Source organism: Stegostoma tigrinum, chromosome 28 (genome assembly GCF_030684315.1).
Source record: "Stegostoma tigrinum isolate sSteTig4 chromosome 28, sSteTig4.hap1, whole genome shotgun sequence".
Classification (NCBI taxonomy): domain Eukaryota; kingdom Metazoa; phylum Chordata; class Chondrichthyes; order Orectolobiformes; family Stegostomatidae; genus Stegostoma; species Stegostoma tigrinum.
Genome location: NC_081381.1, coordinates 23047245 through 23061496, shown reverse-complemented (window position 1 = coordinate 23061496; position 14252 = coordinate 23047245). Strand labels below are relative to the sequence as shown.

General features: G+C 38.4%; 1 protein-coding gene across 11 annotated transcripts in view; it reads right to left on the bottom strand.

The window, feature by feature from the left end:
• Positions 1-8549: 8549 nt before the first annotated feature.
• Positions 8550-14252, bottom strand: part of prkcz (protein kinase C, zeta) — a 394504-nt gene continuing 388801 nt past the window's right edge. For 10 of the 11 annotated variants that reach the window (XM_059655617.1, XM_048561464.2, XM_059655615.1 and 7 more), the window contains one exon: positions 8550-12934. In XM_059655617.1, the coding sequence (XP_059511600.1) occupies positions 12847-12934 (88 nt within the window). In that variant the 3' untranslated portion in view covers positions 8550-12846. The remainder of the gene's footprint in view (positions 12935-14252) is intronic. The other variant, XM_059655616.1, reaches the window with a different exon arrangement.

Here is a 14252-nt window from a genome sequence, read left to right as displayed (position 1 = left end):
AAGCGAAGATTGCATTTGTAGTGATATTCCAGTTTTCTTTACATTTGCACGTGCTTGCTGGTAAGAACTGTCAAACTATTCAGCGCATTTTAGATAAGTTAGACTTATTGGCTACTACTGATCACCCACATCTGTTATTTTCAACATGACATTATTTTGGATAAGGTAAGAATGCCCTTTATTTTAGATGTTGACTGTTACCATATTCCCAGATTTTTTTTGAGAGATTCTTGTGATGCACTGTTAGTGCTTCCATTCTGGGCCAGAAAGTCTGGGTACAAGTCCTACCTGCCTTTTTGATGTGTTATAACATCTCTGAAGAGGTTGATTAATTTTTTTATGCTTAGTTGCTTGCTTAGTAAAATCTGCAATTTTTATGTTATAATTGTTTAGTACTCCATCTCCTGAAAATAATGATTCCTTATCCTCCAGTATATGTGCCCATTTGTCGTATTTTGTCTGCTACATTAGATTGTTATCAGACTGTTTTCTGCAGGGAGCCTTACCTACACGTATCCTACCTACACATGCATATTTCCAACAGAGATTTTTGGCTACTGAGGGATCCCTGGATGATTTAAGATTCTGCAACACAGCTCATTGGATGTATTATCGCTCATTTACCATATCTATATCTGAAATGACCATGTTGTCTCAATAGTGGGATGAGCCATGTTACTAAATTACTTCTTGGATAATGTTTCTGACACTATTAAACTGACCTGTTTTATGCAAATAGTGAACATTTCTGGGTAACCAGTTTATTAAACTAAGTTGCTTACCTTTGGTGATCAGGGTTGTTGTTGAAAGGTTAATCTTGTGAAAGATACATGAGTATAAAAAAAAATCGGAGGAGCACATGCTTTTCAAGAGTTCCATTTTCTGGCTCCTCCATTTTACATCTGAAGTAGCTGTTCATATTCATTTCGGTTCCTTTCAAGTTGAGAAAAAATATCTGATTTAACCTCAGTGAAGAAATCTGGTGATTTTACGAAACATATAACTCTTTGAAAAGTGTGTTCATTTTTAGAATGGAAATCGCTTAAGCTTGGAAAGAATGCCTGGATGATACCATTTGCCTTGTGTCTGTAATAACAAGCCAACAGAAGTATGCATAATTAAAACTTGCTTAGCAGAGAGAAACTGAGATTACAGACTTGCTTGCTGAGCCGGTGTGTTTGATTGCAGACGTTTTGTCATCCTGCTAGGTAACATTGTCAGTGCGTCTTCAGTGAAGCGTTGGTGATCTGTCCCACTTGTTATTTATATGCCTTGGTTTGTTGGGCTAGTTGGTACCATTTCTGTTTTGTTCTTTAGAGGTTTGTATATTAGGTTCAGTTCAGTGTAATTGTTGACGAGTTCTGGTTGCCAGGCCTCCAGGAATTTCCAGGCATGCCTCTGTTTGACTTGGTGCTATTATGGATGTATTGTCCCAGTCAAATTTGCGTCGTTCTTTGTCCATGCATATTGAGACCAATAAGAATTGTTCGTGTATCTTTATTTTCAGTTTTCATTCGGAGTGACTAGTGTTTCTGGCCATGTTGTGTCTTGGTGTGGTCTGTCGCAGAGGTAATAGCGAATTGTGCTTTTCGGGCATCCATTCCTTTTAAAAGCTCTGTACAAGTGCTCCTGTCTTACTTTATGCAATTTTGGGTTCTTCCAGTATGTTGTGTCGTGTTGAATAGTGTCCTTATGTAGCTCCATTTATGGGTGTTGGATGGTTGCTGGTGTAATTAAGTATCTGGTCCATATGTGTTGTCCATAGTAGCTCATTCATAAAAAAACAAGTGTGATAGAACACCAACCCTTCACCAAAAGTGCACTGACGATGTTACCTAGCATGGTATGAAATATCTGCGATCAAACACACCGGCTTGGCAAGCAAGTCTGCAACCTGATCCACAGCCCAAACTACAAATCTTCTCACGAACTTTTGAGAGAAATCGTTTATAATGTGAAGGATTTTAGTTAAAAGTTAAGAGTTTAGCTATGATGATCTTCACCTTTGGAAGATCAAGGAAAGCCAGTTGTCCAGCCACTGATCTCCAGTCTTCCAACCCTGAGGTTCGACAGGGCTTTTCCCACAGCCATTGGATAGTGGAAGGTAATGGTACATGCTGCTGTTGCACTGTGCCGTTGGCGAAGGGAGTGAATATGGTCGGCATAACTGTCATGATCTGAACCTTCTAAAATGCCCTGCTCTTTAAATAGTTTTAAAAAATGCTGTAGATCTCTGAATAAAAAATATTCTCTATTGGACTGCTATGATTGAAAAGCATCTAGTTGTGTAGTTTAAGTAGATCTATTTGACGTTTTTCTAAGGGCTGTGGTTTTATTATTGGGAATATTTCGATGAGTTATTAAAGCTGTAAGTATCTCAACAGGGCGCTCAGTTCAGTTTGAATGACAGCTTAAATAGGCTATTAAAGAAGAGGTAGGGTCGAGTTGGCATGGAGGGCCAAGGGCTTAGGCTGTGAATGATGAGGGACAGAGAGGCCTGATAGCTTGTAAAACAACTGATGAAGTTCCAGAGAACTGAAACCTTTCGCCTAACCAATTTGCCTTTTGTCGTCACCAGCTTACATGGTCACTTACACACTGCTTCTAATTTGTCATGCCTAACTTTATACTGTACCTATCCTCCTAGAACAAAATCCACGTGTTTTGGGTACTTTTTCACTAAAATGGGTCACATGACTGAATTGTTTCAGAGGCTTTGCAGTGGGGTTAAAATTGTTTCTGATGAAGGGTCTAGGCCCGAAATGTCAGCCTTGCTGCTCCTCTAAGGCTGCTTGGCCTGGTGTGTACATCCAGCTCTACACCTTGTTATATCACATGACTGAATGCCTGCTTTGCTTTTTACTATACAAAAAGAAAACAAAAGAACTGTGGATGCTGGAAATCAGAAACAAAAATTACTGGAAATTGTCAGCAGGTCTAGCAGCATCAGTGGACAGAAGTCAGTTTATGCTTCAGGTATAGTTACCCTTCTTCTGAAAGCCCTGTTACTTTTTTTGATAGTCTCTGTACACCTGTGGGATGTGGAAATTGCTGTCTGGACATTTATAGCCTTTCCCAGTTGCCCTCGAAGGTAGTGGAGAGCTGCTTTCTTGAACTGCTGCAGTCCACATGTTGTAGGTGTAACCCACGATGCCCTTTGGGAGACAATTCCAGGATTTTGACCTACTAACTCTGAGAAACAGCAATATATTTCAAAATCAAGATGGTGAGTGGCTTGGAGGGTAACTTGCAGGCGGTAGTGTTCCCATGTATCTGCTGCCCTTGTCCTTGATAGATGGAAGTGTTCTCCAAGCTTCTTGGAGCTACACTCATCCAGTCAAGTGGGGTGTATTCCGTGATACTCCTGACTTAGAACAGAATAGAATCCCTACAGTGTGGAAACAGGCCCTTCGGCCCAGCAAATCCACACCGACCCTGACAGCGTCCCACCCAGACCCATTCCCCATAACTCATCTAATCTACACAGCCCTGAACACTATGGGCAACTCAGCATGGCCAGTCCACCTATCCTGCACATCCTGGACTGTGGGAGGAAACCAGAGCACCTGGAAACTCCACAGTCAACCAATGCTGAAATTGAGCCTGGGTCCCTGGCGCAATGAGGCAGCAGTGCTAACCATCGAGTGCCACCCTTGTGCTTTGTAGATGGCTTTGGAGAATCAGATGGTGAGTTACTTGCCACAGTATTCTTAGCCTCTGATCTGCTTGTATAGTCGCTGTATTTATGTGGTGAGTCCAGTTGAGTTTCTGGGCAATGGTAACCCGAAGGAAGTTGCTGGTGGCGAATTCAGGTGATGGTAACACTGTTGAATGTCAAGGGGCAGTGATTAGGTTGTCTTTTATTGGAGATAGTTGTTGCCTGGCATTTATATGGCACGAATATTATTTGCCACTTGTCAGCCTAAGCCTGCATGTTGTCCAGATCTTGTTGCATTTGAATGTGATCTGCTTCAGTACCTGAGAGGTTGCAAGTGGTGCTGAACATTGTGCAGTCATCAGTAAACATTCTCACTTCGAATAACACCTGCAGAGGTGTTCTGGAGTTGAGATGACGATTCCCTGCGCCCCCCCCACCCCCAACAATGATGATTCTGCGCCCCCCCCAACAATGACAGTCATCTTCCTAAGTGCCAAGAATGACTCCAACCAGCAAAGAGTTTGCCCCTGCTACCCAATATTTCTAGTTTTGCTCAGGTTCCTTAATGCCACACTGACAATATGGTTTCGACATTAAGGGCCGTCACCTCACCTCTGCAATTCCGTCTTTTTGTCCATGTTTGAATCAAGTCTGTTATGAGGTCAGGAGCTGAAAGACTGGCCCTGGAAGAACCCAAACTGGGCGTCACTGAGCAGGTATTGCTGAACAGGTGCTGTTTGATAGGACTGTTGATGACACCTTCCATCAATTTCCTGATGATTGAGAGTAGACTGATAGGGTAGTAATTGGCTGGGTTGGATTTGTCCTGCTTTTAACATACAGGACATACCTGGGCAATTTTACAGTGTCAGTAAATGCTAGTGTTATAATCATATTATAACAGCTTGTCTAGTGGAGTGGCAAGTCTTTACAATAAAGAACTATTGCTGGAATGTTGTCAGGGTCCGTTGCCTTACAGAATCCAGTGCCTCAAACCAATTTTTTTTGATACCCCATAGTGTGAACTGAATTGGCTATAGGCTTGTATCTGTAATGTTGGATGCCACTGGAAGAGCTAGGATGGATCATTCACTTGGGATTTCTGGCTGAAACTTGTTACAAATGCTTCAACTTTGTATTTTGCATCATTGAGGTTGGGGATATCTGTGGAATCTCCTCTTCTGGTGAGTTGTTTGAGTATCCACCGTCAGTCATGATTGGATGTGGCAGCACTGCAGCTTAGATCTAATCCTTTCGTTGTGGGATCTTTTTGCTGTATCACATTCTGCTTATGTTGTTGGTATGCAAATAGTCATGCTCAGTAACTTCACCAGGTTGACACCTCATTTTTGGGTATGCCTGATGCTGCTGCTGCTGGCATGCCCTCCTTGGTTTGATGGTAATGGTTGAGTGGTGGAATATGCTGGGTCATAAGGTTGCAGATTGTGCTGGAATACTATTCTGCTGCTGTTGATGGCCCACAGTGCTTCAAGGGTGCCCAAGTCTCAAGGTGCTACATCTGTTTGAATACTACCCCATTTAGCATGATGACAGTGTCAGGCGGCATGACGAAGGATATTCTCAACGTGAAGATGGGACTTTGTCTCCACAAGGACTGTGTTGGCCAATTTTACTGAATCTGTCGTGACAGATTCATTTGTAACCAGCAGATTGGTAAGAATGAGTCCGCAGTATGATTTTTTTTTTTCCTTTTTGTTCCATCACCACTTGCTGCAGACCCAGTCTGGCAGCTACGTTCTCTCGAACCTGACCTGTTTGATCAGTTGTGCTGCTGATGAACCACTCTTGGTGGGGGACATTGAAATCCCCCACCCAGAGTACATTTTGTGCCCATACCACTTTGTGTTTCCTGCAAGTTGCTTAACACGGAGGAGCACATTTTCATCAGCCAAAGGAGGATGGCTGATGGTATTCAGGAGAAGGTTTCCTTGCCCATGTTTAACCTGAATCCACGAGACTTTGTTGGGTCTGTAATCATTGTCGAGGACTTCCAGGGCGAATCCTTTGACTATACACCACCCTGCTTCCACGTCTGTAGGGTCTGTTTTGGTGGAAGCAGGACAAATCCAGGGATAGTGATCATCGTGCTTGGGACATTGTCAGGTACAATTCCATGAGTGTGACTATGTCAAGCTATTGCTTGACTCATCTGTGAGACAGCTGTCCCAATTTTGGCACCAGTCCCCAGATATTTGTGATGAGGACTTTCCAGCGTCAACAAGACTATTTCTGCCACTGTCTTTTCTGGTGCCCAGGTCAATGGCAGGTGGTCCAGAAGGTTTCACCTCATAGTTGAGTCTTCATCGCGATTGATAAAACTGAGTGGCTTGCTAGGCCATTTTAGAGGACAGTTGACAGTCTGCTAAGTGGTCTGGAGTCACATGTAGGCCAGATCAGGTCAGAATGGAAGATTTTCTTCATTGAGCAGATTAGATTTTCTGACAATTGACAGATTTCATGGTCATCAGCAGATTCTTAATTCCAGTTTTTTTTATTATTGAATTCAAATTTGAACATCTGCCATGGCAGGATTCAAACTGACGTCCCCAGAACACTAGCTGAGTTTTTGGATTAATAAACCAGCGATAATACCACTAGGCCATCATGACCCCTTACCAAAATCCAGCCCAGAGTCTTTAACACCTTGATTCCTGCATCAATATGCTATTTGATTGGCCAAGCAAAAAAATTGCATTGTATTCAGCCATCATCATTTGTGAAAGAAACAACCAAATAAACCTATAGCATTAAATTCAGCAAGTTATTTGGACAGTTAATAGAATGTTATTGTTTCTCAAGAAGTGAATGGAATACAAAGAGGGGGTGTGCTTCACTTGAACAGGGTACACATTTGGAGTTTTTGCCCAGTATTGATCAGCTTAAGGACAGGCACTGAAGCAGTTCAGAGGTTTACCAGACTTAAGACCTGGAATGAGTTCGTAGTCCTATGAAGAAAAGATGGACCGACTAGGCCTGTGGAGTTCAGAAGAATAAGACTGACTTGATTGAAACATCTAAGATGAGTCCTGATAAGGTAGATCTGGACAGGATGTTTCCTGTTATGGACAGTCTAGGTCATTTAATGTTAGGACCATGTATAAATCTTGAAGTTTTTGAATATAGTTTAACAGGGGAAACAATTTTTTTCTTGACATTCAGAAAATATCAGTGTTGAAAGTTGTAATTGTAAATCTCCCAAACTTAGTGGATTTCCCATTAGAGTATTTGCTAAAGGATGATTGATTATATAAAATAAGAATTGGCAAGGAGTTAAGATTAGAGCACAAAAAACTTGCTAGAAAAGTTCAGCAGGTCTGGCAGCATCTGTGAAGGTAAAAAAAAAGTTAACTTTTTGTGTCTGGTGACCCTTCCTCAGATCATCAGTTCTGAGGAAGGGTCACCAGACCCAAAAAGTTAACTTTTTCTTCCTTCACAGATGCTACCAGATCTGCTGAGCTTTTCTAGCGTTTTTGTTCCTGATTTACGGCAGCTGCAGCTCTTTCGGTTTTAATTAAGATTAGACAATGTAGCTTTGGTGAAATATATCATTTCTCAGCCATTTGTGTTTTAATTTTTATGATGTAGTGTCTTGAACTAGTCTCTTGGGCACTGTTAAGAATAAGATGGCCTAGTACAAAATGACAGTATCACATTGGACTCCAAACTACGTATAACAATAAGGTACTGTTTCCTATTGTCTGTTCTTGAGTGATTAAATCTGGGGCAATTTTTATTGCTGATTGGTTTTTCTAGTAAGCTTAAAGCATTCTCTCTAGCCTAAAGATTCAAGCTATTGGATGAGTGTTTGGGTGACTGCCTCTTGTAGCTAACTACTCAATCAGATATGAGATGTTGAGTCTGTGGAGCCTGTTTTTTTTCGCTCTTGTTCTGTTTTGAAAATCCTTGGCAAATTTCCCAGCCACAACTGTGGCTCAACAGGAAACACTAGAGACGCTCAAATATGCATTGCCCGTCATCTGTCTGAGTGGAAATTGGCAGGCGATTATCCTTAATATTACACTGGGCCAATATATTTTGTATAAAATACCAATACAGAAGCTGGATGGAACTTCTTAATTCTTGTATCAGAGGAATTCTGTACAGTAATAAGGAGTAACTTGATACTTTACTAAACAAAGTTAATTCACGTCTTAAAAAAATTTTCAAAGTTCTCACTGGACCACAGCAGGTAAATCTCAACATTCTAGGGCCAGTTTGTAATCCATCAGCAAGACCATACATTTATCTTGCGTGGCATAAATACCCTTTATCAGAATGTCCTTCAGCTGTTGATGGACTGGAACAAATTCAAGATTTAACTTCTACATATTGGATTTCTCTCTTTTCCCACCATTTGCGGTTATGATTCAAATGCAAAATTACCTGAAAATGATGTTTATCTGGATCTGAATAATGAATAACAAACATTTTTGTTTTTGAGTATTTTTCTACAAAAATAAACGTAAAGAACTCCTTGCTGATCAAATGTCCAGGGATATGTTTTCATTTATTTATTCTTGTTCTTTGGATTCTTCAAAAAAAATTCTACAAAATGTGGAAATCAACTTGAAAAGCATGGCGGCTCCCTGCAAAGGCTCAGCTAAATCCATCTCCTCTGACTCTCCCTGAAGTTGCAGTATCTAAGAATATTAAAATACTAAAATACTGAGAGAGCATTTAAATAACATTTATAGAACCTGGCAAATGCTGCACACTTAAAAGCATAAACTAAATATTGAATGAATTATAATACTTTTAGTAAAGTGTTTAATTCAGATGTGCACGGATAGTCCTATATCTTAACCGATGTTATAGACTGGTTTGAACAATTCCTGTACAGTAAAAATTGGCCTTGAGTGGACACAAGCTGTCATTTTTTTAAAGTTGGCTTTTTTTTTATGAGAATAGGCAAGAACAGTACAATTCACACCCATAAATCAACTGCCATATACAAAATAACTACAATGAACATCTCACTATTTTACAATCATTAAATTAGCTCTAATTTTTCATTAAGGACTAATCAAATTTAGACCACTGTACACTTGCACCAGAATTATTAGATTTTTAATAGGTCAGACTAAACTGATTTATATTTCCTCAGGCAGAGTCCCAATGCAATTTACCACACAAAGTATTCTGTAGACAGGTTACAAATTTAGTTTTCCAAAATGAAGTGTGAACAGGTGGTTTGGGGCAGACCAAGTTGCAGGTTATTATTTCTTTTGCAACATTTCTCCTTCATTCCAAACCATCTCCCAAATATTCTGCTTATTCCTTTATGATGATTGATCATTAGCAAATGGAAGCTCACAGATCTTAGTGGTATATGAAACAGTTTAAGGACAGCAAAATATATTGCAATAGTAGTAAAACAGTTCTGAAGAGTTTAAGTAATTTTTGAAAAAAATATACAGGCATATGAACAAATTGCGGCAGTTGGAGTAAATGCAGCATCTTTATTGTTTAAATAAATGGTGAGTCATTGAGGGGAAAAAATCATTTTTAATAAACAAACATATGGAATATATCCGTTAATTAACGTAGAGCAGGCGGTTTTGGAATGGAGCCAGCAAAGAGAGAGAATGGGCCAAAAAAGGCAACTTTTTTGTGCTTAGATTTTTACTTTTAAATAAATAGCTACAGAATTCATTTGACTGAAGTTTTAATTTCTCTAATAAACAATAAAGGCTCAAAGTTGTACTGTAGAACTGGACTATACATCAAATATTTTGTTGTACAATCACACCTAACTTATGATGATTGGAAGTTTTGTTGCGGACTTTTAATATCGTGGTCCTCTCTCACAAATGCTTGAATTTATGATGGGTGAAATGCAAGCAATATTTGTGTTAGTGCACCATTTGGACTTGGGTTTTCTTAGGTGTTAAAATATAAATTGCATATGTTTCATTGGCAAAGACATGAAATGAACCCAGTGATGCCTTATTCTTGGCAATGCCAATGCTAGCATTATTTTACTCAGCTAACAACAGATTTGTATGTGTTCGGGAGTAAATTGATTAGTTGTGGTTGTTCTCATCTGAATAGGTTGAAAAGACATGGGGGTTAGAAGAAAATTTATTTGAAAATGCAATTGGTTCATAAATTTGGCAGAATTAATGGGAGACTTGAAGTGATACGTACGTATTTTGGCCAGTCAAATACTTGGTACGTTTTCTAACCATTTTGCTGATAGGGGATCACAGGTTTCGTATTAGAGATAAGCTTACTGTTAATGATCTTTGCCATAGAAGGTAATTATTTCACAAAAATCAAGAGTTCTACGTAAAATAGTAATCTGCCTCTCTCTTTTAAACGCTGACTTGACTTTGTGCATTTCCAGTATTTTCAGTTTTAACAAAAAAATCAGTAGAATTTGGAGTCCAAGTAGCCTTGACTCTGTGCTTGTTTGTCATTTGTATTTTTATAGTCATTAAAAAGAGAAGTAAGGATCACACATTCTTTGCAGGATTTGCTCTGATTGAAAACTGAACAATTGCACCCCTTCATCAATAATGCCTTTGGAGATTATATATCCATTTAGCCTGACCGTGGAAAGATAATAGCACATATTTCAATCACATCCTTCATAATATTCAAATTTTAAAAAATGGAATACTTAAAATATAATTTTTTTCCCCTCAGCACAATATAATCAGTCTCAATGACACGCACGCACATTTACATAGCAAAAATGGAAAAGAATGAACTTGCAAATGGTAGTGAATTTGGCAACAGAAAGAAACCACTGCTTTACACTTCAATCTTTATATAGACAATCAAAATTGGAAACTGACTTAATATTGGGTAATCCTGGAGATCTGATTAGCTAAGATCTGTGCAGTGCCAGCTATTATATACAATGCCATGGATAATTTGATTTAAATAAAAGGAGTGGGTGAAAGCATATGCACTCATATAATCCAATTCCAGAAGTTTAGATTTATGGTTTGAGTAAAGTGCATTTAAGCAGGCATAAAAACAAGGCTTCTGTACATTGATTTTTCTTTTAATTTTTAAAAAAAAAGCAGATTTGTAAAGAACAGAAATGTAAATCTAGAAAAGAAGGTAAAAATTTTGGGTGTAAAAAAATGTAGTGTCTCATTCTGTTGTTTGTGGATCTATTGCATATTGCACAGTATTTTATGATTTTGGTGTAAGGTTTTCCAGCCTTGGGAATATTTCCTTTTAATTGTGCAATATTTTGTGAATGGGATGTAAAAATAAAATTGAGCATATGTGGGAGAAAGAAAATATATGTAATTAACAGACAAAAATCAACAACTGTTCTGGGAGTTTCTTGCAGCCAGCGCTGAGTAGTTGAGGCAGCAGGCTTTGATGCACAATAAAACAAATTAAATTCATAATTTCTACAGAGTAAAAGTTAGAGCTTTTATATTCCAGAATGCTCAGGAAAACCAGTTATTTACCAATTACGTCAATAGCTTATTTTGTTCCTCAGACTAGGGCAGGGAAATGGAGAATGCAATACTATAAAATATTAATATTTTACCCGCTTGAGCATAAGATGCAGGGCAGTCACCCTCTCCTTTTAGTAGATTAAACACATCAAAAATAACATGCAAATAAAGTATATACATTGTTGTCGCAATTCCACTATCCACTACCAACAATCCTGATATTTTGTTCTTTCCTATATCCCTGTAGATCATGACCCTGGATTCTGGTGATAACTAATAGAGTACAAGTTTGACCCGTTCAGAAAACTTAATTAGGCACTTTACTGTCTCAAAACAAATCTTTGGAATCCACATTTGGGAATACCCTAATTTCTGCATTACAGGCTATATTTCAAGAGAAAAGTAAACTGTACATTATATTAAATGTAGGTTTTGACGGCCAGTTAGAAAAAAAAGCTGATGCTGAAATAAACCTAATTTGAGATGGAGAAATAAATTTAATATGTCACTTCATTGGTTTTTGGACAAGATAGCTACAAATTAAAATTGCTTTCTTTTGCTGGTTTGTTGGTAGCCCGAAATCTAGAAATTAGGGGTTCAGATCAACCTTCAAGTGCCCACTAATTTGGCATTAGTTGCGACATTAAATCAAGGGTTAAAAGATGGTCTATACTACATAAAGCTTTTAAAATGCAGTATAAAGCAGGGTAACCATTTCTAACACGCAAGATCCCCTTTTGTCATGCTTAATTTACTTTTTATCAATATAAAGACTTATGCTACTATGTTCTGAATTTCTTTGCAGGTGACAAATTCCACTCTCAATCACAGAACTAAATGGAAATTAGTTCCAAACTGTGATGTTGGCTAACTCTAACAAACAGCTAAAAACAGGTTAGCGTATAGTTTTAGTTGTAATCTACAGTGCAGATTTAAAACAAAACAATATGATTGATCATGAACACAGATCGGGTACAGGCGTGTCACACTATTGTATAAGGTAAAAACACTGATTTTTGATTGAAGTCCAGATATTCCATGGCATTATATACTATAGCAGCAATTAGTGATAATCTATGATTCAGCAGCTAATAAAAGTATTTCTGGATTAGGTCTCCACTGCACAATGTTATGTCAGATTAATCCAAGTGTATATTATTATCCAATAAAACAACTTTTTTTTTGTTTATTATTGCTTCTGTATAAGTTAGAGCCAGTGGTTCATAAATCACATTAGCCAGTTGTCCAAAGGCAATGACAGGTTAAAGTGTAGTTATCCATACTACTATCCAGCTAATATAGTACATTCTTTCTCGAGGTCAAACTTCTGAACGTCTACTTATAAAGAGAGAGAAAAGTGCAGTGTCTCCAAGTTCCTTCACAGAAGCCATCATACAATTCCTTATTTTGAGGGAATGAAAAGAAAATATTCCTTCTTGGAAGCAGGCACAGATCAGGCAGCCTTCCCTTTACTAACAAAATGCCAGTTGAATCAATTTCCAGTAAATAAGGTGGAACTGTGGCTATTTGTGGATGTTTACCACTGAAATAACTTTCATTGCTCAGCAGCAGTCACCATGGTTTGCAGTACTCTTGGAAAACTTGCACCAGATCCAATAACCTTGCATGCAGGTAAGTTAGGAAAATGTCACCAACTGAAGAATTGAAGTTGAGTCCACAGCTCACTGAAGTCAACCTTTGACAAACTAGGCGAAACAGTCCCACTTTTCAAATGCAGATCGTTCATACGGTTTCCTCTGAAGACATCAGCAAAGGATTAATGTATTCAAAGCCCTCAAATTCCGATTGGTCAATTTTTTTAATTACATCTCTGTAAGGATGAAAAAAAGACACTGATGCAATGCTTGAAAACAGTTGTGGGCACGGTACGATCTCTGAACAAACTTAGGTTGAAGTCAGCACTGCCTGCGCACCACTTTCCTTTCAATCTGCTTTGGGGAATCAAATTCATTTCCTGGGCAATTGAGAGTATCAACCACCATTTAAACTAGTCTATTACTTTGCATGGAACTAGTACATCCTAAATTTTGCCTAATATTGAACGAAAGAGACAGCAAGTAGAAATTACAGGCTGTTTCAGGCACAAGGAAGTTTGACAAGGTTGGACAGTATTTTAATACAGCAAGAGTCTTATGAACAAAGCAGATGAGCTAACAGCAAAAATTAAAATATGGAGTAGGATGCCACTGCTGTCAATGAGACATGGTTGAAAGGGGAGCAAGATTGGCAACTAAATAATTAGGGGAGTATATAGGGTCTTCAGGCAAGATGGAAAGAAGTAAAAGAGGAGGAGATGTCGCAATATTGACCAAGGAAACAAGTACAGCTAAGGAGGGATGACATCTTGAAAGACTGATTAAATGAAGCCATATGGGTAGAACATAAAAACCAAAAAGGCACATCACATTGTTGCGAGTGTATTACAGCCCCATAACAGTTCAACAGAAATGGACGAGTATATACATAAGCAAATTCCAGAGAACTGTATAAGTAATAGGAGATATCAATTTCTTCAATATTAACAGGAGTTGTCACATTGACTAAGGTTCTGAGGTAGTAAAATTTTTAAAATGTATCTAGGAGAACTTTTTAAGTCATGCGAAGAAGGCCCTACAAGGTCCTGGATTTAATTTTGGACAGTGAAACTGGACAAGTCATTGAAATATTAGTGGGGAAGCATTTTGCATTCAGCGATCATAACTGTATTAGATTCAAGATTATTATGACAAAGGAAAAAGATGAACTTCAACTCAAAGTTCTAAACTGGGGGAAGACAAATTTTAATAAGAATAGATACAATTGGGGCAGAGTGGATGGGAGCATATTTTCGGGTAAATCTGTGTCAAAGCAGTGGGACACATTCATAAAGAAAATAGGGAGAGCACAGGGCCAATAAAAGATAAATGGTGGGACCAATAAGTCTAGCAAACCCTGAATGTCAAGGCATGTGTGGGATTGGATAAATAGAAAAAGGGAGGCTTATAGCAGATACTAAGCACTCAAAACAACTGATGCCCTAGAATACATAATGTGGAAATACATGGAAGGATCACATGGGATGGAACTTTTTTATATTGATTTTATATTGATACTTTATACCCCAATTTACAAAGATCACTGAAACAGCA